The sequence below is a fragment of the Pleurodeles waltl genome, chromosome 9 (assembly GCF_031143425.1).
Source record: "Pleurodeles waltl isolate 20211129_DDA chromosome 9, aPleWal1.hap1.20221129, whole genome shotgun sequence".
Classification (NCBI taxonomy): Eukaryota; Metazoa; Chordata; class Amphibia; order Caudata; family Salamandridae; genus Pleurodeles; species Pleurodeles waltl.
This window is the reverse complement of record NC_090448.1, coordinates 665,479,379-665,503,235: the sequence shown is the minus strand read 5'-3', so window position 1 is coordinate 665,503,235 and position 23,857 is coordinate 665,479,379. Positions and strand designations below refer to the sequence as shown.

The 23,857-nt window shown below is 49.5% G+C and overlaps 1 protein-coding gene across 5 annotated transcripts in view; it reads left to right on the top strand.

Annotated features, from left to right (window-relative positions):
• Positions 1 to 23,857, top strand: part of SYMPK (symplekin scaffold protein) — a 1,084,618-nt gene that overhangs the window by 322,287 nt on the left and 738,474 nt on the right. For all 5 annotated transcript variants that reach the window (XM_069207742.1, XM_069207740.1, XM_069207741.1 and 2 more), the window contains one exon: positions 10,008 to 10,227. In XM_069207742.1, the coding sequence (XP_069063843.1) occupies positions 10,008 to 10,227 (220 nt within the window). The remainder of the gene's footprint in view (positions 1 to 10,007; positions 10,228 to 23,857) is intronic.

Genomic DNA, 23,857 nt, shown 5'->3' with positions numbered 1-23,857 from the left:
GCAGGATCTTTGGAAGGCAGGAGACAGGCCGGTGAGTTTCTGGAGCCAAGGCAGTTGTCGTCTTCTGGTCTTCCTCTGCAGGGGTTTTTCAGCTAGGCAGTCCTTCTTCTTGTAGTTGCAGGAATCTAATTTTCTAGGGTTCAGGGTAGCCCTTAAATACTAAATTTAAGGGCGTGTTTAGGTCTGGGGGGTTAGTAGCCAATGGCTACTAGCCCTGAGGGTGGGTACACCCTCTTTGTGCCTCCTCCCAAGGGAAGGGGGTCACAATCCTAACCCTATTGGGGGAATCCTCCATCTGCAAGATGGAGGATTTCTAAAAGTCAGAGTCACCTCAGCTCAGGACACCTTAGGGGCTGTCCTGACTGGCCAGTGACTCCTCCTTGTAGCTTTCTTTGTTCCCTCCAGCCTTGCCGCCAAAAGTGGGGGCCGTGGCCGGAGGGGGCGGGCAACTCCACTAAGCTGGAGTGCCCTGCTGGGCTGTGACAAAGGGGTGAGCCTTTGAGGCTCACCGCCAGGTGTCACAGCTCCTGCCTGGGGGAGGTGTTAGCATCTCCACCCAGTGCAGGCTTTGTTACTGGCCTCAGAGTGACAAAGGCACTCTCCCCATGGGGCCAGCAACATGTCTCGGTTTGTGGCAGGCTGCTAAAACTAGTCAGCCTACACAGATAGTCGGTTAAGTTTCAGGGGGCACCTCTAAGGTGCCCTCTGTGGTGTATTTTACAATAAAATGTACACTGGCATCAGTGTGCATTTATTGTGCTGAGAAGTTTGATACCAAACTTCCCAGTTTTCAGTGTAGCCACTATGGTGCTGTGGAGTTCGTGTTTGACAGACTCCCAGACCATATACTCTTATGGCTACCCTGCACTTACAATGTCTAAGGTTTTGTTTAGACACTGTAGGGGTACCATGCTCATGCACTGGTACCCTCACCTATGGTATAGTGCACCCTGCCTTAGGGCTGTAAGGCCTGCTAGAGGGGTGGCTTACCTATACTGCATAGGCAGTGAGAGGCTGGCATGGCACCCTGAGGGGAGTGCCATGTCGACTTACTCGTTTTGTCCTCACTAGCACACACAAGCTGGCAAGCAGTGTGTCTGTGCTGAGTGAGAGGTCTCCAGGGTGGCATAAGACATGCTGCAGCCCTTAGAGACCTTCCTTGGCATCAGGGCCCTTGGTACTAGAAGTACCAGTTACAAGGGACTTATCTGGATGCCAGGGTCTGCCAATTGTGGATACAAAAGTACAGGTTAGGGAAAGAACACTGGTGCTGGGGCCTGGTTAGCAGGCCTCAGCACACTTTCAATTGTAAACATAGCATCAGCAAAGGCAAAAAGTCAGGGGGCAACCATGCCAAGGAGGCATTTCCTTACACAAAGGCACTCTCCCCATGGGGCCAGCAACATGTCTCTAGTGTGGCAGGCTGCTAGAACCAGTCAGCCTACACAGATAGTCGGTTAAGTTTCAGGGGGCACCTCTAAGGTGCCCTCTGTGGTGTATTTTACAATCAAATGTACACTGGCATCAGTGTCCATTTATTGTGCTGAGAAGTTGGATACCAAACTTCCCAGTTTTCAGTGTAGCCATTATGGTGCTGTGGAGTTCGTGTAAAACAGACTCCCAGACCATATACTCTTATGGCTACCCTGCACTTACAATGTCTAAGGTTTTGCTTAGACACTGTAGGGGCACAGTGCTCATGCACTGGTACCCTCACCTATGGTATAGTGCACCCTGCCTTAGGGCTGTAAGGCCTGCTAGAGGGGTGTCTTACCTATACTGCATAGGCAGTGAGAGGCTGGCATGGCACCCTGAGGGGAGTGCCATGTCGACTTACTCATTTTGTTCTCACTAGCACACACCAGCTGGTAAGCAGTGTGTCTGTGCTGAGTGAGGGGTCTCTTAGGGTGGCATAATACATGCTGCAGCCCCTAGAGACCTTCCCTGGCATCAGGGCCCTTGGTACCAGAGGTACCAGTTACAAGGGACTTATCTGGGTGCCAGGGTGTGCCAATTGTGGAATCAAAAGTACAGGTTAGGGAAAGAACACTGGTGCTGGGGCCTGGTTAGCAGGCCTCAGCACACTTTCAATTCAAAACATAGCATCAGCAAAGGCAAAAAGTCAGGGGGTAACCATGCCAAGGAGGCATTTCCTTACACACAGGTGATAGTGTGCCTGTAAAAAGTAAAATCTATAGGCAGCCTGACCATGTTAGAGAATGCATCAAAGCAGAAGTGCAAAAGATGCTTGAGTTGGGAGTTATTGAACCTTCATACAGCCCTGGGCTAGTCCTGTAGTCTTGAGTCCCAAGCCTCACTCCCAAAATTAGGTTTTGTGTTGATTAGAGACCTCAGTACGGTCACCAGGACTGATGCCCATCCAACTCCAAGGGCAGATGAACTAATAGATACTTTGGCTGCAGCCAAGTATCTCAGCACTCTTGACTTGACTGCAGGATATAGGCAGATCACGGTAACTGATGCTGCAAAAGCCAAAACAGCATTCTCACCACCTTGTGGGCATTATCACTTCACAGTGATGCCATTTTGTTTGAAGAATGCCCCTGCAACATTTCAAAGGTTGGTGAACAAAGTTCTCCAAGGCTTGGAAAGCTTCAGTGCAGCATATCTAGATGATATAGCAGTCTTTAGCTACACCTGGGAGGATCACCAGGTCCACCTTGGAAATGGGCTAGAGGCCTTAGAAAAGGCAGGCCTCACTATCAAGGCATCCAAATGCGAGATATAGCAGAGAAAAGTGGTTTTTTTGGGCCACCTGGTATGTGGGGGCCACGTTCAACCACTACAGGGCAAAATCGAAACCAACATGGATTGGGTTGCCCCTAACACTCAAACCTAAGCCTGAGCCTATTTGGACCTCACTGGGTACCTCATAAAGTTCATAAAAGGGTATGTCACCAAAGCCTTTGATGACCTGAAACAGGCCATGTGCTCTGCTCCCATTCTTAGAAGCCCTGACTATTCAAAACAATTGAGGTAGGGATAGGGGCACTACTTTATCAACTTAATGAATAAGGTCAGGATCAACCCGTTGTATTTATAAGTAGAAGGTTGACACACCCCCCCCCCCCCCACCCCCCCCAAGAGAAAAGTGTTGGTCAGCCATTGAGAGGGAGGCCTTTGCTGTGGTCTGGGCCTTGGAAGAAGCTGAAGCCATACATGTTTGGTACTCACTTCCTTGTTCAAACATACCCAAGACCCTCCTCTGGCCAAAGCAAATGATAGGTGGAAATCCCAAACATAGACTTGGCAGTAACCTCTACAATGCAGATGGACTCGCCAGATATTTCCACTTCGACAATGAAGACTCAAGTGGGCAAGGTTAGTCTTATTGTCTTTTGTTTTGGGGGAGGACCCCAGTGATTTGGGGGTCTTGGTACCCTTTACACCCCACAATTGGCGGTGTCCCCTTGTAAGTCCCTAGTATATGGTACTTAGGCACCTAGGGCATTGGTACACTAGGGTTAGCTCATGGGCGCTGCAGCATGTATTATGCCACCCATGGGAGCCCATGCAAACTGTCTGCATGCCTGCCATTTGCAGCCTGCATGAAAAGGTGCACCTTTCACTGCTGGTCACTACCTCAGGTTACTAAGTCACTCCAGTGGTAGGCCTTTCCAGCCCTAAGGGGTGGGTGGGTTGGGTGTGTGTTTGTGTGTGCACGTACCCCTGCAAGAGCAGTGGTGCCCCTACGAACTCCAGTTCCAATTCCCTGGACTTCATAAGTACAGGGAAGCTATTTTAGCTATACTACCAAGGGTCTAGCTACATAATGGTACCTCCAAACCCAGGCATGTTTGGTATCAAACATGCCAGACTCATACCACAATACAGATGCCAGTATTGGTAGCATGATTCCATGCACTCTGGGGGCTCCTTAGAGGACCCCCCCATTATTGCTCCTATCAGTCTTCTAGGGTCTGCGAGCAGCCCATGCTGTGGTGAGCAGCCGAGACTTGTCTAGGAGTGTAAAGCACTTGCAATACCACAGCAGTCACACAGTAACTTATCTCCCATGAAATGAACCACATAGTGTTGCAAAAATAAAAGTACATTATTACAGTAACACTAAACTAGATTACTTATAGGCAGTCCCCCAACTGGCGGTAAGTATACACTATAAATACACAGTAAATATTAGGAATTAGCGTGAAGAAACAACAAGCTGTGACAAGAAGTAGCAGAAAATAGCAGGGCCCTACAGAGGGTCCCAAACTATATACTAAAATATCGGATTACAAAGGTAGGTCCCCACTCAAGGCTGTGAAGTAGTTAGAAGGGAGTTGGGAGAATTCGGGACCCCAAGAGGTGTGTACCTAGATGACCCCCAGCGACCAGGAGAGTAGAGGTAAGTTACCTGTTCTTCCCAAAGACTAACCAGGGGATTTGGAAAAATAAGATTTCAAGACCAAGACTAATCCAGTGGAACCCAATGGTGGATTACGGAAGAAGAGGACCTGCAAGAGAAAGGGAGAGAGTCCAGTCCACGCAGGAGTGTCGGGTGGGGCAGGATCTTCTACCCACCCTTCTGTGGATGAAGATCCGGGTCGACAAGGGAAGAGAATCGGCTGTGGATCCCAGGATCTTGCAGGGAGGTTCTTCGAGTTGTGCAGATGATGTCCCACGCTGGACACAGATGGCCAGTGGTCAGGAGGACCACCAACATGCCTTGGCAAATGCAAATCTGGACAGAAGAAGATTTGCAGCGAAGGAGAGGACCATTGAGGTCCAGGAGACTCGACCCTTGAAGGGATTTCATACTGACCCTCAGCAGTTGGATGAGCCAGCAGAAGCAGTCGTAATCCCCACAGGCAACCCACTGGTGGCAGGCACAGTAAGTTGCAGTGAGGCCCAGCAGCACACCTGGAGAGAAGTACCAAGTCACTGGCGCAGCAAAGGAGAGACTTCTTCCAAGAACGAAGTGCTGGAGGCCAGGGCTACTTGGAGCCTGAAGAATCTTTGGAGCAGGAGTCAACAAGCCTTGGTTGCTGCAAGAGTTGCGGTTCACAGGGGTACTGTCCTGCAAGGAGAGGCACAGGCTTACAGTCTCCCAAGTTGAGCAGAGAGGACCACTCAGGACCACCACCTGTGTTGGAGGATCCGCGCAGTTTCTGTGGAGAGCAGATACCAGCGGACGGACATCATTGCCTTAGGTGCCTGCAGATGCAGGGGAGTGACTCCTTCACTCCATGAGAGATTCCTTCTTGCTTCTTTGGTGCAGCTGAAGCCTTGCCGATCCCAGAGGATTAACAGCTGTGGAAATGTTGCAATTACTGGAAGGAGCCGAAGAAACAATGCTGCAAGGCGAGGTTGTCTGTGAAGTCCAGCAGCGATTCTGGTGGCCAGGAGCAGAAGAGGTCGATGCAGAGGAGTCCTGGTGGAGTCTTGCAGGCTGAATCTGGGGGACCCACCCTCAAGGGAGTCCCTAATTAGCCCTAACAGGGAGTTTGGTCTCTCTACAGGGTGACCACCTATCAGAGGGAGTCACTGACGTCAGTCACCTGTCCTGACTACCAGATGCTCCCAGGGGCTTCTGCACATCTTGTTTCCAAGATGGCAGAATCAAGTGGCCAGCTGGAGGAGCTCTCGGCACCACCCCTTGGGTGGTGATGGACAGGGGAGTGGTCACTCTCCTTCCCTTTCCTTTGTGTATTTTCGCACCAGAGTGGGGGCAAACAGGATTATGCAAGGAGGTCACCAAATGTGCCCTTCAAAGCAAGCCGGTGGTGTGGGGAGGCTACCCCCATCAGTCTTGTAACACCTATTTCCAAGGGAGAGGGTGTTGCCCCCGCCCCTCTCCCACAGGAAATCCTTTATTCTGCCTCACCTTGCTTGAGCTGGTCAAGCTGCAGGAGGGCAGAAACCTGTCTGAGGGGCTGCAGCAGCGTAGACTGCTTGCAAAACTCTGGAAGACTGTTCCTCTAAGAAGCCCCCAAAGTGCATGGAGTCAAGCCACATACACTAGCATTAGTATTTGAGTATGACTCAAACATGTTTCATACCAAAGATACCTAGGTTCGGAGTTACCATTATATAGCTGTAGGAGGCTGGACTGGCTTGTAGTGAGTACCTAGGGGTACTTGCACCTTGCACCAGGCCCAGTTATCCCTTATTAGTGTATAGGGTGTCTAGCAGCTTAGGCTGATAGATAATGGTAGCTTAGCAGAGCAGCTTAGGCTGAACTAGGAGACAAGTGAAGCTCCTACAGTACCACTTAGTGTCATATGCACAATATCATAAGAAAACACAATACACAGATATACTAAAAATAAAGGTACTTTATTTTTATGACAATATGCCAAAAGTATCTCAGTGAGTACCCTCAGTATGAGGATAGCAAATATACACAAGATATATGTACACAATACCAAAATATGCAGTAATAGTATTAGAAGACAGTGCAAACATTGTATAGTTACAATAGGATGCAATGGAGACACATAGGGATAGGGGCAACACAAACCATATACTCCAAAAGTGGAATGCGAACCACGAATGGACCCCAAACCTATGTGACCTTGTAGAGGGTCGCTGGGACTATTAGAAAATAGTAAGGGTTAGAAAAATAGCCCACCCCAAGACCCTGAAAAGTGAATGCAACGTGCACTAAAGTTCCCCAAAGGACATAGAAGTCGTGATAGGGGAATTCTGCAGGAAAGACACAAACCAACAATGCAACAACAATGGATTTCCAGTCGAGGGTACCTGTGGAACAAGGGGACCAAGTCCAAAAGTCACAAGCAAGTCGGAGATGGGCAGATGCCCAGGAAATACCAGCTGTGGGTGCAAAGGAGCTGCTACTGGACAGTAGAAGCGTAGGTTTCTGCAAGAACGACAAGGGCTAGCGACTTCCCCTTTGGAGGACGGATCCCTCACGCCGTGGAGAGTCGTGCAGAAGTGTTTTCCCGCCGAAAGACCGCCAACAAGCCTTGCTAGCTGCAAATCGTGCGGTAAGGGTTTTTGGATGCTGCTGTGGCCCAGGAGGGACCAGGATGTCGCAAATTGCGTCAGGGGATAGAGGGGACGTCGAGCAAGACAAGGAGCCCTCTCAGCAGCAGGCAGCACCCGGAGAAGTGCCAGAAACAGGCACTACGAGGATGCGTGAAACGGTGCTCACCCGAAGTCGCACAAAGGAGTCCCACGTCGCCGGAGAACAACTTAGGAGGTCGTGCAATGCAGGTTAGAGTGCTGTGGACCCAGGCTGGACTGTGCACAAAGGATTTCCGCCGGAAGTGCACGGAGGCCGGAGTAGCTGCAAAAGTCGCGGTTTCCAACAATGCAGTCTGGCGTGGGGAGGCAAGGACTTACCTCCACCAAACTTGGACTGAAGAGTCACTGGACTGTGGGAGTCACTTGGACAGAGTTGCTGGATTCAAGGGACCTCGCTCGTCGTGCTGAGAGGAGACCCAAGGTACCGGTGATGCAGTTCTTTGGTGCCTGCGGTTGCAGGGGGACGATTCCATCGACCCACGGGAGATTTCTTCGGAGCTTCTAGTGCAGAGAGGAGGCAGACTACCCCCACAGCATGCACCACCAGGAAAACAGTCGAGAAGGCGGCAGGATCAGCGTTACAGAGTTGCAGTAGTCGTCTTTGCTACTATGTTGCAGTTTTGCAGGCTTCCAGCGCGGTCAGCAGTCGATTCCTTGGCAGAAGGTGAAGAGAGAGATGCAGAGGAACTCGGATGAGCTCTTGCATTCGTTATCTAAGGAATCCCAAGAGACAGAGACCCTAAATAGCCAGAAAAGAGGGTTTGGCTACCTAGGAGAGAGGATAGGCTAGCAACACCTGAAGGAGCCTATCAGAAGGAGTCTCTGACGTCACCTGATGGCACTGGCCACTCAGAGCAGTCCAGTGTGCCAGCAGCACCTCTGTTTCCAAGATGGCAGAGGTCTGGAGCACACTGGAGGAGCTCTGGGCACCTCCCAGGGGAGGTACAGGTCAGGGGAGTGGTCACTCCCCTTTCCTTTGTCCAGTTTCGCGCCAGAGCAGGGCTAAGGGGTCCCTGAACCGGTGTAGACTGGCTTATGCAGAAATGGGCACCAAATGTGCCCATGAAAGCATTTCCAGAGGCTGGGGGAGGCTACTCCTCCCCTGCCTTCACACCATTTTCCAAAGGGAGAGGGTGTAACACCCTCTCTCAGAGGAAGTCCTTTGTTCTGCCATCCTGGGCCAGGCCTGGCTGGACCCCAGGAGGGCAGATGCCTGTCTGAGGGGTTGGCAGCAGCAGCAGCTGCAGTGAAACCCCGGGAAAGGCAGTTTGTCAGTACCAGGGTCTGTGCTACAGACCACTGGGATCATGGGATTGTGCCAACTATGCCAGGATGGTATAGAGGGGGCAATTCCATGATCATAGACATATTACATGGCCATATTCGGAGTTACCATTGTGAAGCTACATATAGGTAGTGACCTATATGTAGTGCACGCGTGTAATGGTGTCCCCACACTCACAAAGTCCGGGGAATTGACCCTGAACAATGTGGGGGCACCTTGGCTAGTGCCAGGGTGCCCTCACACTAAGTAACTTAGCACCCAACCTTTACCAGGTAAAGGTTAGACATATAGGTGACTTATAAGTTACTTAAGTGCAGTGTAAAATGGCTGTAAAATAACGTGGACGTTATTTCACTCAGGCTGCAGTGGCAGGCCTGTGTAAGAATTGTCAGAGCTCCCTATGGGTGGCAAAAGAAATGCTGCAGCCCATAGGGATCTCCTGGAACCCCAATACCCTGGGTACCTCAGTACCATATACTAGGGAATTATAAGGGTGTTCCAGTAAGCCAATGTAAATTGGTAAAATTGGTCACTAGCCTGTTAGTGACAATTTGAAAGTAATGAGAGAGCATAACCACTGAGGTTCTGGTTAGCAGAGCCTCAGTGAGACAGTTAGGCATCACACAGGGAACACATTCAGGCACACTTATGAGCACTGGGGCCCTGACTAGCAGGGTCCCAGTGACACATACAACTAAAACAACATATATACAGTGAAAAATGGGGGTAACATGCCAGGCAAGATGGTACTTTCCTACAATAGCAGACCACAGGTGTCAGTACTCGGGTAAAATGGCTTCCCCGCACTTATGAAGTCCAGTGCATTGGACTTGATTTCGTAGATGCATCTCTGCTCATGCACACAGGAACCTGCACCCTGACCTCTGGGCTAGGAGGGCCTACCATAGGGGTGACTTACAGTGACCTGGTGCAGTGACCAGTAGTGAAAGTGTGCATGCACCTTTTTACGCAGGCTGCAATGGCAGGCAGGCAGGCAGACACAGTTTGCATGGGCTTTCATGGGTGGCATAATACTGGCTGCAGCCCATGGGGGACCCCTGGTATATTAGTGCCCTGGGTACTTAATTGCCATATACTAGGGACTTACAAGGGTACACCAGTATGTCAATTGTGTGATAAAAAGGGTACCAAAGCAACCACATTTTAGAGAAGAGTGCACAATCCCTTGGGTCCTGGTTAGCAGGCTTCCAGTGAAAACAGTCTAAACACACTGATAGGCAAAAGGTGAGGGCAACCTTGCCAAAAAGAGTGACTTTACTACAGCAAGTGTGAAGTTTTTGTTCATACCAGCCGTTGCAATAGATCACTCCTTGAACCAAAATGTTTGAAGCGGTGTGTTCCTCATTGCAAGGTGCTTCTTCTGCTTGCATAATGAATAATAAAATGTTGTATCCACAAAGTCACATTGTTCCACTAGCTTTGTTTTAGGACGTTTTTGGAACCTCTCTAAGCTACAGAATGTGTTTCATTTAAAAGGTGATGGGGACCATGAACTTCAATTGCTGGAATTGTCGTGGATGGATCCTAAACATTGGAGTGATGATTGCAGATTGATCCCTTTTTCTATAGTGAATGAGTTTTGGTATATATAATGCTCATTCTTCAAATGCCTTTTGTGCCATAAAGATGAATTCACTGTGGAATTAAACTGCATTCCTTACAAATTATGTCTTCTGTCTCTTTTTACTAGGTGTTGAGCAGTCCAAACAAGCAAAGGAAGAGCCCAAAGAGGAGAAGGTGGTGAAGGCAGAACCTGTGCTGATTAAGAGGCGATTACCATCTATAACACCCCAGGAGGGGCAAGCTATTTCTGTGTTGGGTGCTCGCAATGTTGACTTTTCTCTTGCTGATGAGGATGCTCCGCAGGCGAAACGGCGCCCGGAACCCATCGTTCCTACTGCCCAGACCAGGTGAGAATGAGCAATATGTCTTTGACAGGTCATAACCTTTGGACAACTGGCATGAAATCAAGTAGCATATGTGAAGCTGAATGACCCAGAAGACCAGCACACCTTTTTCTTTAGAGCAAAACCTGAAAAGTGACCTGTAGGTGCTTCTAGGTATTGAGGGGGTGACTTTGGTGCTGTTGAATGGTGCTTGATTAAAAGCATTTTAGAAGAGGTGTTCCTCTTAAGTACAAATGCCTTGATGCCACCCTTTAAAATATATTGACCCGTTATGACTGAGAGAGAATGTAATTTAGATTTTATTTACATTAAGCCAGTTCCATTACAATGTGCCACACAACAAAGGTGTCGGTGTCTACATTATAGTGATGCTTATAGTTTGAATGAGACGGATTCCCAATATAAAATGGTCTCATTTCATCCAGCTTAGCAAAACGAATGCTAAGATGCCTGCAAATGTGTTTATATGTTGAAATGGATGCAGTGGCTTGACATAGGGTCATAAAGTAATTCGCTAATTTTCCTGATTGGCTCAGAATTTCTCCGACGATTCCCAGTGTCATTCACATGTTAAATTGTACGACACAAATGAATGGTACATTGATTCTTATCTCTATCCACTGGGTATGGATGGTGTATTTGTAAGCTGTGGCTGTGTTCACTATATGAGTCTTGCTAGTTCCTAAGAATTAACTATCATAGGTTTATATTTTTCGTTGTTCTGCCATGGAAAGGTTGGTCGGAAAAGTACTTCATGCTTAATTGAAGAAAAAAACTTTCATTGTAGGCCTTCAGTCTTCTTTCCATACAATGTAATAGCAGTGCTTTTCCATCTACCACTAGATATTTTTCCTGGCATCCGATCGGTTACAAGAGTTTTTACTACGCAGGTGACTCAAAACCAGACTTTGATGTTGTGGTTGAGGGCTGTTTTTTGGTTTTATTTAAGACCCCACATGTGCTGCCACCTGCAAGACCTTTTGTTACTTTACATTGGGACTGGAGGTCACTCGTTGCTTAACTTTGGTTGGCTTCATTGTAACTTTCATTTGCTTGCTTCCTTTTCGTTCTTTTATGTAGACTTTCCATCCTCTTCTTGTATTTGTCCCTTTCCTGAAGTATGGACACATTACTGTGTCCTTCGACTACTCGCTTACTCTGGCACTATTTCATTTTTGTTTAACAAGAGTTTGTGTTTTCAGTTTGTCTCCCCCATGTACGTCTTTGTCTGTGGGCTTCCCCTGCTTCTCTTGCCCACCTTCCTTTACCAGTGTACTCGTCCCAGCACCCACCTCCCATCCTCACTTGTCTGTGTACTTGCCTCAGATCCTATCATTTGCCCTCTTTTGTCTTTATACTTGTTGCTGCCTTTCCTGTCCACCCTCTGTCTGTATGCTTGCCATATCAGCCTCCTGCATCCATGTTCTTGCCACATCCCCTGTTGCTGATCCTCCATTGTCTGTATGGCACCCCGACCCATTAGCTCTTATCTTCTTCCTCCCTTCACCCTTGTCCTTCTCTCGTGCTCTCCCTCGTTCTCCCCATCATCAAAGTACAGGGGAGTGGGTTGCAGGGTGAAGACAACAGAGAGGCATGTTGGAAGAGAAGGATGCTGGTGGTGAGAGAAGATGGGCAAGAGGGGTTGGAGGAGAGCACTACTAAAATAAAAAAAATAAAAATAAAAATAAAAAAAGCCTTATGACTTGGCCAGTGCTAATGCACTTTATTTTTTTATTTTTTTTTTAAACTGCTTTAGCATAGGCCGCTTTTTAGCAATTTGTTTTACATTTTTTTTTAGTTTTAGCAATGTTGCACAGCAGCAGTGCTGCTCTACATTATGGCCAGAAATCATAGCCAAAGCCAAAAGAAGTCATAGGTGAGACATATGCTATTTTTTATTTGGGAGTCTGCAGTGGGTTTGGTCAGATGAGACTATTAAATAGTAATATGTTCTGTAGGTATGAAGAGCTGTACCCAATTGTCTGGACAATTGTGGGAACAGCAGGACATTTGCAGAATTAGGATCCATAAAAAGTATTGGTCATAGCATATTATGGACTCTAAAAGGTGGGTGTTATAGTACTGACCGCATTCAAACAAGAAAGCTATGGTTTCTCTACATGGTATATTTTTACACCAGAGCTGCACAAACTTCTAAAGAATTTGGGGCAGCCTTTTTAGTGACCTTCGCAAAACAGATATTGTGACTTAGGTGAAGATCACCATCCCTGACGAGAGCTACAAGAAGGATCCCTTGAGAAAGAAGTACTTAGGAAGAAATAGATCGAGGAACACACCTTAGGACACTGAAGAATGGGACTCTGAATGGATTAAAAGTGTTTTAACTTGAAAGATGACAATGGTTTGGGCAACCAACACAGATGATTGCATCATAGTCCCAGAAATGTTTGGTGCAAAGAACAAAAAAAAAGGGCATGCCATCACAAACAATTAATGCAGTAAGGTACACAAAGCAGAGTGTGCAGGCCTGATTTCCAGTGTCCCACTGCATGAATTCCAGTATGTTCTGGTATTGACACTAAGAAAAGAAGTGCCATGGATTTTGAGAAAGTTGAAAAAGGAAAGAGGTTGGCAGTATGTGGGACACAGTCTGAGTCTTGTAGCTGCAAATTCCTCGCTTTTTTAATATTTCCCAGTTGCCAGACTGGATCCGTAAGCTTTTCAGCAGTACTTACGCCCTCCGGAAGGTGACGCCACTCCCACCCTCTTACATCAGGCCCTTTCTTTCAGATCCAGAACTCCCTCTCATTTCTCGGAGGCACTTATCTCAGCAGTTTCCACAGAACTTCTTACAGTGTTCAAGGGATGTCAGCCCCTAAAATAAAAGGTGACAAGCCCTGTAGTCACTGTTGCAAAAAAAATATCTGTGACAGATCCAGATCCCCATCAGATCTGCCTGTGGTCGACCCACGACTCCAAGAGCTGCAGAGACTGTGTGTCAATGAACCAGAAGGCGATCAGAGAGTGTGAGGTAACACTTGACATTGCCAAGCTTAAAACTCCACACTGGGACTGTTTAAAGTCCCTCTCCCCATCCAAAGCCCGCTGTCTGGCCATTTCCCAAAATCTATAGATGTTCTCCAGAGGTACGTCTTCATCACACTCAAAGGTATCAAGTTAGTGCAAGAAATCAAAACTGGATTCAGCTCCCCCACAACACTCATGTTCACTTGAGCAAGTGCAGGGGTGGTGCCACCGTGTTTGATCTAGTTACTGAAGTTGGTCAACTTCAGAGCCTATCCTGCAGCTGGCTCCAGCACTACCTAAGTTGCCGGGGCCTTCAGCCATACTGCGTCAGAACAAAGAGTTCTGTGCAGCCATGCTCTAGCTTTTTGAATCCATGCTGACTCCCTCTGTCGCTCCTTTGGGCCCCATGGGGCAGAGAGACCTTCCATCTGGTATACCACAGGCGGTTTCGCCCAAGATACCAGCTGTACTTTACGCACTTGTCTTACTTCCAACTCTGCTGTTGGCGCCATGACCCATGCCATCCCTGCGCATGCTGATGCTGACTTTGCCACCTGAAGAAACTGCCCAGTTTGTCCTCACCAGTGCTGATCCACCCTCAACCGATGCAGAGGCACTGCTTTCCTCACTTGAATTACCGCAGGTATGGCAACACTCAAAACGTTCTCTTTTTGTGGCGGATTCAGCTAATGACTGATGCCTGTGTTGGATTTACCAATGCATGCACCCTAAAAACCTATCAGCCTAGGTGTGCTTGCTTACTGGTTTCTGTCAGCCTGCCACCTGAGACACTGTTTTGGCCCCCTAGTGGGAGAACCTTCTGTTCTCTGATCACCTGCTGATTAGCCTTTCTAAGGTGGCAAGCCTCAAAGGGCTGACACCTTTGAAATGCAAATCTGGCTTTCATCAAACCCCTTCTGTCCACCTACCACCTGAATAGGCGGGAAAATTAGCTAGTAAGGTAGGCGTAGGTAGGAAGTCGAAGTGAACACAATTTGTCAGAGTTAGCCATCTTTGAGGTGCCATATCTAGGAACTGTGGGACTAGGTAATGCCCACTTCACACAGGAGGTGGTCATATAGGGGGCATAGGAACCCCCAGGGTCAGAAGCCCATTGACTACTACCCTACACACCCCTAACACCCTAAATTAAATATTTAGGGGAGGCCTGGCACCAGAAGAGCAGAACCTGACAACATAAGAAGATCGAGGAACCTGAAGAGCCGCAAAAGCAGAAGAGGAGAAAAGAAGCAGCTGACGTAGTACCAACCCTGCCAGTATGTCTGCATCACTCATCACAAAATCTGCACCAAATTCGACTTGTCCTGCAACTATGTCTCTGGAAACCTGGGGTGACTTCCTGCCTTTGAAACAAACTCAGAACCTCACATGAGTAGCACACCTGTTCAACAACCTCCAAAGAAAGGGACTCTAAAGCCCCTGGAACTGCTAAAACTTGACACCTAAAGTCACCACTGCACCCACCGCCTCCGACCAGAGTTGAAGTGGACCACTGGTGCCAACAAGGTTCCCCAGCCCTCCAGTGTCCGAGTCCATCATGGTTTCACCCCTCCTGGACTCCCGACGTATGCAGCACCCCTCTACCGCGACCGCTCCAGTAAGGAAATCCCAACACCTAAGGCCACCTCGTAACCCATCGCCTCTGACGTTTGAAGAGGACCAATGGTGCCTACCTGTACCCTAGAATTGTGAGGCCTGAGCCCTGCTTTTTGTTCAGCCAGACTGGCCTCCTGGCCAGAGCCTGCAGTCTCTTTTTGCAGTGACCGATCTCCTTTGAAATGCATTGTACACCCAATGCTGTTTTGCAGCCTGCACCCGGCTGCACCTGTGCTGCCGCTGGTGGTGTACTGCTGATGCTGCTTTGGACCTTGCCCACTACACACCTTAACTCCCGGAGAGTGGCCTTGTAAGTAGCTGAGCTCAACCTGTTTGCAGAACCTGTTTTTTTCTCCCGTAATATAACATTGCAGAACTCAGAAATTGCAGTGTGTCCACTTTTTGAAGTTAAACGAATTCCTGCCTAAAAGGGTACTTACCTGAGTGGTTTTCCTCTGATGCCTAAGCATATATAAAGACAGTTGCTATTTTTTTAAATAAATTGGTGTGGATCTCCTTTTTGAGTCATGTGTATCATTTATTGACTATTGTGTGTATTTGTGGATCTCTTGCACTCCTCTGTTAAGCCTATGGCTGCTCGACCATACTACCTCCAAATAGAGCACTTTGGGATTGCATAGCAAGCCTTGTGCACTCATTGGGGAACCCCCGGGCCCTTAACGTGGTGTTGACATACCACATAAAGGGCCAGCTTCCTAAAATGACTGTGACCTGGGTGATGAGTCTGCTCAACCCTACCAAAATGACAACTGGTACAAGGACTTCAACACCTCCCTGTAGGCAGGTCTTTCTCCTCCTAGACCAGCCACAGTAGAATCCGCACCCTACCCCACAATGATGTGTAGGGACGGCTGAAGTTCTTGACCTCCAGCTCCCAGCCTTGGGGGTTAAATCCTCAAACCAGGGCATACATCTTCTTCCCTTTAACAAGCCACTGACAGCTACCTAATTGGGAGATGGGGGGTGGGGCTGGGCTGGGCCAAGCCTTGTCCTGGCCCCCAGTCGATAAACCATTCCCTTGACATGGCAAAAAGCTTTTCTTTCGCAGCATAGTTTGGTGGCAAGCCCCTTGGTCCATGCTTCAACCAGCTGCTCTCATCCAAACATATTTCCATCACTGCTCCTGATAGGGAATCTAAAAGAGTAGAAACATTCAGTGAAAGTGTCTTTTCTTCTATTAGCTTGGGTCTCTGATCTGTTCATGTTAGCTGTTTGCTGGGACGCTATTCACTCGGTCCCTCAGTATTAGGTAGCACAAGTCCTAACTGATGTGCCAGAGGACCTTTTGCCTATACTGCCCCGGGCAATTCAGGATGGTCATATTGCTGCCAAGTTCACAATTATTCAGTCGACCAGTGTTGCCATTCACAACTGCTATCGACTGCGTTCTCCAGCAGTGTCCACTCCTCCCTTATGGATATGCCCATTGATGGATGGCACTTGCCTGTTCAGGAGGAAACGCAGACTCTGCTTTTGAGCGCTTTCAGGTGAGCAAGGCTAGCATTCGCTGTCTAGGCCCCTCCCCCACCTTGCCAACCTCAAAACTTTAACTGCTCTTTTCATGCCTTTAATCTAGGCATCCCTAAACGTCAACCCATCCAACCTCTCTCAGGGACACCAGCAGTTTCGCAGTAGAGGCCATGGTGCCCACCGCCCCTGCGGCCAAGGCATGATACCGAACCTACCCCTCCTGTTGCAGCTCCACCGGCCAAACCTGTTTTGTGTGGCCTTGCAGGGACACAGCCACCTGGTGGGAAGCAGAATCGACTGATTCTTATCTGGCTGGCAAGTGATCACGTTGGAGATGTGGGTCCTACAGACTGTTCACATGGGGTACACCTTACCCTTTCTCTCTTCTCTGCTGCACCTTCCACTGTCCACTCAGCATCTGGACCATGTCTCCATTTTTTGGCAGGAAATGCAAGCCATGTTGGCTAAAGGATCTGTTGAGAATATGCCTCAGCCAGAAGTAGGATGTGTTTGTTAATCCTGTTACTTTTTGTTGCCCAAAAAGGACAGTGGTCTTCGGCCTAATGTAGATTTGCGTACTCTCAATGCTTTCCTCCAGAAGGAGACGTTCAGAATGCCCACCCTGGCCCAGGTCTTCCCTGCCTTTGACTCTGGAGACTGGATAATAGCTTTGGACCTGGAGGACACCTATTTCCATATTCCCATCCTGCTAGCCCCTCTGCATGCTCTGCAGTTGTGGTGGGAGCCGAGCATCTTCAGTGTGCTCTGCTCCCCTTTGTTGATACCAGCACCTCTTCACAAACGTTATGGTGAAATCATATCTTCGGAGGTCAGGGCTGCCAGTCTTCCCTTATCTCGACAATTGAATGTCTAGGAGGCTGGCTCATGCCCGCCAGTTGTGAAACCACCTCCAGACTACTGCAAACCTCTTTTACTCTTTGGGGTTCACTATTAATGTGCAAAGTCACACCTAACTCCTTTTCAGAAGCTCCCCTTCATCTGTACCATTCTGGACATGGTTAGTTTTTGTGCCTTTTTGCTGAAAAACGGAGTCCAGGACATTAAGGCTGTGGTCCTGGTCTTTCAGCCTCAGTCCTGGATTTCACTGAGTTCGACTTGGAGGCTGCTGGGACTGATGGCCACCTGCATCTTGCTGGTCGAGCCCTCCTTGTGGCATATGTGGGTGCTTCAGCTTAATTTTAAGCCCCAGAGGGCTGAACAGCAGGGTGACCTTTGCCAATGTCCAGATTTGGAAGTAAACTGCAAATGGTCTGTAGTGGTGGTTCCTGGTCTGCAGTTGGGTCAGTAGCAGTCCCCTCTCACTTCCCCACCCAGAGCTACCAGTAGTGACCGAACTATTGCTTCTGGGTTGGGACAGCCATTTGTGGAGGTGGAGATCAGATGCCTAGGTTTTCTCAGGTGGTGTCCCAGCTCCATATCTACCTTCTGGAGCTGAGGGCCATCTGCTTGGAGTTCAAAGCCTTTCTTTTGTCCATCCAGGGAAGGCCGGTACGGATGCTCGTGATGAAGCACCACTGCCATGTGGTACAACACAAACAGGGTGAAATGGGGTCACAGACTTGCGCCTCTGGTAATGGCTGGACCATCAAGGAATTTTTATGTTGGGTAACCATCTAAAAAGATTGTTGAATACCAGAGCAGACAAGCTCAGCCGTCAATGCCTAGCATATCACAAGTGGCTGCTACACCCGGAAGTGGTGCAAGGTCCCTTCCACAAATGGGGAGAACCTTGGCTCGATCTGTTTGCTTTTGATCAAAACACACATTATCAGCAGTTCTGTGTGTTTGAGCTTTCTAGGCGTTTCTTGCTCTCTAAGCCACCTTCCACCTTAAGTGGCACTTAGGACTTCTGTGTGCATTTCTGCTGATACCACTCCTGATCAGAGTTCTCAAAAAGATCAGGACAGACCAGACCCAGGTCACTAGTGGCTCTTTAATAGGCATGGAGAGTACGATGTCCAGAACTCCTGGGATTAAGCATATGTCCTCCGATCAGACTGGCTCTCTGAGAGAACCTACTGTTGCAGTAATGGGGCAGGTTTCTGCCCCTTCGCTGTCTTTATTTTCACACATGTTGATTGAGCGGTGATAGCTGAACACCTTCAGACTTCCTCTGGAGGTGGTTGATGTCACTTGGCAGCCAGTCGTCTTATCAAAAGCTGTATACGCCGGTCATTGGGATAGATTTGTGGTTTGGGGCAGCACACCCCAGATTAATTAGCTCCAGGCCGAGATATCTGCCTTTCTATTTGCTGTATCTATTGCCTGGGAACCTTGCTTTGGGCACAGTTAAGGGTTATCCTTTGGCCCATTGTGCCTTCCTAAGGTTGCCAGGCCAGCCCTTGTTTAAGTTATAGGTTGTGATGTGATTTCCAAAAGGGCAGTAACACGTCTCCTCCTTCTCCGTTTGTCAAGCCCCAATGGAACCCTAACCTGGTTCTTCTTTGGTGTCACCTTGGCGTCAGGCTCTGTCAATCCACCATACACTTCCTTCTTGGCAGTCAAGCTGGTTCTACACACACAAGCCTCTTTTCTGCCGAAATTTGTGATGCTGTTATACATTGGTCAAACAACCACCGTCCTGGCAGGCTCTTCCACACCACCCCTTCAAGGAGGGGGGGGAGACTCATCACTTGGGCCCAAAAAGAATGCTGCGCTACCAGATAGGTTGTACCATAGTGTAGGAAAATGCCACTGTTGGCATGGTTACCCCGTAACTTTTTGGCTTTTGTTGATTGTAAGGAAATGCCTCCTTGGCATGGTTACCCCCTGACTTTTTGCCTTCGCTGATGCTATGTTTTGAATTGAAAGTGTGCTGAGGCCTGCTAACCAGGCCCCAGCACCAGTGTTCTTTCCCTAACCTGTACTTTTGTTTACACAATTTGCACACCCTGGCATCCAGGTAAGTCCCTTGTAACTGGTACCCCTGGTACCAAGGACCCTGATGCCAGGGAAGGTCTCTAAGGGCTGCAGCATATCTTATGCCACCCTGGGGACCCCTCACTCAGCACAGACACACTGCTTGCCAGCTTGTGTGTGCTGGTGAGGACAAAACGAGTAAGTCGACATGGCACTCCCCTCAGGGTGCCTTGCCAACCTCACACTGCCTATGCAGTATAGATAAGTCACCCCTCTAGCAGGCCTTACAGCCCTAAGGCAGGGTGCACTATACCATGGGTGAGGGCACCAGTGCATGAGCACTGTGCCCCTACAGTGTCTAAGCCAAACCTTAGACATTGTAAGTGCAGGGTAGCCGTAAGAGTATATGGTCTGGGAGTCTGTCAAACACGAACTCCACAGCTCCATAATGGCTACACTGAAAACTGGGAAGTTTGGTATCAAACTTCTCAGCACAATAAATGCACACTGATGTCAGTGTACATTTTATTGTAAAATACACCCCAGAGGGCACCTTAGAGGTGCCCCCTGAAACCTTAACCAACTACCCGTGTAGGCTGACTGGTTTTAGCAGCCTGCCACACTCGAGACATGTTGCTGGCCACATGGGGAGAGTGCCTTTGTCACTCTGTGGCTAGTAACAAAGCCTGCACTGGGTGGAGATGCTATCACCTCCCCCAGGCAGGAGCTGTAACACCTGGCGGTGAGCCTCAAAGGCTCACCCCCTTTGTTACAGCACCACAGGGCATTCCAGCTAGTGGAGTTGCCCGCCCCCTCCGGCCACGGCCCCACTTTTGGCGGCAAGGCCGGAGGAGATAATGAGAAAAACAAGGAGGAGTCACTGACCAGTCAGGACAGCCCCTAAGGCAACCTGAGCTGAAGTGACTCTGACTTTTAGGAATCCTCCATCTTGCAGATGGAGGATCCCCCCAATAGGGATAGGAATGTGACCCCCCTCCCCTTGGGAGGAGGCACAAAGAGGGTGTAGCCACCCTCAGGGCTAGTAGACATTGGCTACTGCCCTCCCTGACCTAAACACACCCCTAAATTCTGTATTTAGGGGCTCCCCTGAACCTAGGAACTTAGATTCCTGCAACCTAAGAAGAAGAGGACTGCTGAGCTGAAAAACCCTGCAGAGAAGACGGAGACACCAACTGCTTTGGCCCCAGCTCTACCGGCCTGTCTCCCCCCCCCCCCCCCCCCCCCCCCCCCCTTCTGAAGAAACTGCTCCAGCGGCGCTTTCCCCAGGACCAGCGACCTCTGAATCCTCAGAGGACTGCCCTGCTCTAAAAGGACCAAGAAACTCCCGAGAACAGCGGCCCTGTTCACCCAAGACTGCAGCTTTGTTTCCAAAGAAGCAACTTAAAGACAACTGCATTTCCCGCCAGAAGCGTGAGACTTGCAACTCTGCACCCGACTCGACTGGTGGAGAAACAACACTTCAGGGAGGACTTCCCGGCGATTCCGAGACTGTGAGTAACCAAAGTTGTCCCCCCTGAGCCCCCACAGCGACGCCTGCAGAGGGAATCCCGAGGCTCCCCCTGACCGCGACTGCCTGACCCTCAGATCCCGATGCCTGGAAAAGACCCTGCATCCGCAGCCCCCAGGACCTGAAGGATCGGAACTCCAGTGCAGGAGTGACCCCCAGGAGGCCCTCTCCCTTGCCCAGGTGGTGGCTACCCCGAGGAGCCTCCCCTTGCCTACCTGCATCGCTGAAGAGACCCCTTGGTCTCCCATTGATTTCAATTACAAACCTGACGCGTGTTTGCACACTGCACCCGGCCGCCCCCGTGCTGCTGAGGGTGTACTTGCTGTGCTAACTTGTGTCCGCCCCGGTGCCCTACAAAACCCCCCTGGTCTGCCCTCCGAAGACGCGGGTACTTACCTGCTGGCAGACTGGAACCGGGGCACCTCCTTCTCCATTGAAGCCTATGTGTTTTGGGCACCACTTTGAACTCTGCACCTGACCGGCCCTGAGCTGCTGGTGTGGTAACTTTGGGGTTGCTCTGAACCCCCAACGGTGGGCTACCTTGGACCCAAACTTGAACGCCGTAGGTGGTTTACTTACCTGCAAGAACTAACAATTACTTACCTCCCCTAGGAACTGTGAAAATTGCACTGTACCTAGTTGTAAAATAGCTATATGTGTTTTATTTGAAAGGTATATATGCCATTGTGATTATTCAAAGTTCCTAAAGTACTTACCTGCAATACCTTTTGTGCAAAGTATTACATGTAGAATTTGAACCTGTGGTTCTTAAAATAAACTAAGAAAATATATTTTTCTATACAAAAACCTATTGGCCTGGAATTGTCTCTGAGTGTGTGTTCCTCGTTTATTGCCTGTGTGTATGTACAACAAATGCTTAACACTACTCCTTTGATAAGCCTACTGCTCGACCACACTACCACAAAATAGAGCATTAGTATTCTCTTTTTGCCACTATCTTACCTCTAAGGGGAACCCTTGGACTCTGTGCATACTATTCCTTACTTTGAAATAGTGCATACAGAGCCAACTTCCTACATTGATGCTAGCTATGATTGAAAGTGCGCGGAGACCCTGCTAACCAGACCCCAGCACCAGTGTTCTTTCCCTAAAAACTGTACCTTTGTCTCCACAAGTTGGCAAAGCCCTGGCACACAGATAAGCCCCTTGAAATGGTACCCCTGGTACCAAGGGCCCTGTGGCCAGGGAAGGTCTCTAAAGGCTGCAGCATGTATAATGCCACCCTGGGGACCCCTCACTCAGCACATGCACACACTGCCTCACAGCTTGTGTGTGCTGGTGGGGAGAAAAAGACTAAGTAGATATGGAAGTCCCATCAGTGTCATGCCCACAACCCACTGCCAGTGGCTTAGGTAAGTCACCCCTCTAGCAGACCTTACAGCCCTAAGGCAGGGTGCACTGTATCACAGGTGAGGGCATAGCTGCATGAACACTATGCCCCTACAGTGTTTAAGCCAATTCTTAGACATTGTAAGTGCAGGGTAGCCCTAAAGAGTATATTATCTGGAAGTTTGTCAAACACAAACTCCACAGTTCCATAATGGCTACACTGAATACTGGGAAGTTTGGTATCAAACACTGATTCCAGCTTGGGATTTATTGAGAAATGCCCACAGAGGGCATCTAAGAGATGCCCCGGCATGCCATACCAACTGCTAGTGCTAGGCTGACCGGCCCCTGCCAGTTCTAGACTAGTTTCTGGCCACATGGGGTGAGTGCCTTTGTGCACTCTGTCACCAGGAACAAAGCCTGTCCTGGGTGGAGGTGTCTCACTCCTCCCCATGCAGGAACTGTAACACCTGGCAGTGAGCCTCATAGACACAAGCCTGGTGTTACAACACCCCAGGAAACTCCAGCTAGTGGAGATGCCCCCCTCCACCCCTTCCCCCTCCCTCCCAGAAACAGCCCTCACTTTTGGCGCAAAGTCTGAAGGAGATAATGAGAAAAACAAGGAGGAGTAACCCTCCAGCCAGGACAGCCCTAAGGTGTCCAGAGCTGAGGTGACCCCCTTCCTTAGAAAATCCTCCATCTTGGCATGGTCGATTTAGCCCAATAGGATTAGGGATGTGCCCCCCTCCCCAAAGGGCGGAGGCACAAGTAGGGTGTAACCACCCTCAGGGACAGTAGCCATTGGCTACTGCCCTCCAGCCCTAAACACCCCCCTAAATCTAGTATTTAGAGGCGACCCTGAACCTGGGAAAACAGATTCCTGATGACCTACAAAGTAGGACTGCTGACCTGAAAACCCCGTAGAGAAGGAGACAACAACTGCTTTGGCCCCAGCCCTACCGGCCTGTCTCCAGATTCAAACAACCTGCACCAGCGACGCATCCAGCGGGACCAGCGACCTCTGCCGACTCAGAGGACTGCCCTGCAAACCAAAGGACCAAGAAACTCATGTGGACAGCAGCTCTGTCCAAAACAACAATGAAGAAACCATCTTTAAAGGGACTCCAAACTCACTCCTGAAGCGTGAGTCACCAACACGCTGCACCTGACGCCCTCGGCCTGTGTCCACAGAAACCAACACTGCAGCGAGAACCCCCAGGCGACTCCCACGGTGTGTCCACTCTGAGATGACCTCCCTTAACCCCCACGGCGACGCCTGCAGAGAGAATCCAGAGGCTCCCCCTGACTGCGACTGCCCGGTAACAAAGACCCCGACGCCTGGAAGAAGCACTGCACCTGCAGCCCCCAGGCTATAGAGGAACCAACTACCGGTGCAGGAGTGTCCAGCAGGCAGCCCTCATCTTTGCCCAGTCGGTGGCTGTCCCGAGAAGCCCCCCTGTGCCCTGCCTGCATCCCCAGAGTGACCCCCGGGTCCCGCCATTGATTTCAACGTAAAACCCAACAACTCATTTGCACACTGCACCCGTGCCACTGAGGGTGCATTTTGTGTGCCTGTTTGGGACCCTCCCAGTGCTCTACAAAACCCCGCCTGGTCCAGGAGCAACCCTAGTCTCCATAGGTGCTTATGTTATTTGGGACCCTTTTTGACCTCTGCACCTGACCGGCCCTGTTTTGCTGGTCCTGGGTGTTTGGGGTTGACTTGAGTCCCCAGCGGTGGGCTGCCTATGCCCCGAAGACTGAACTTGTAAGTGCTTTACT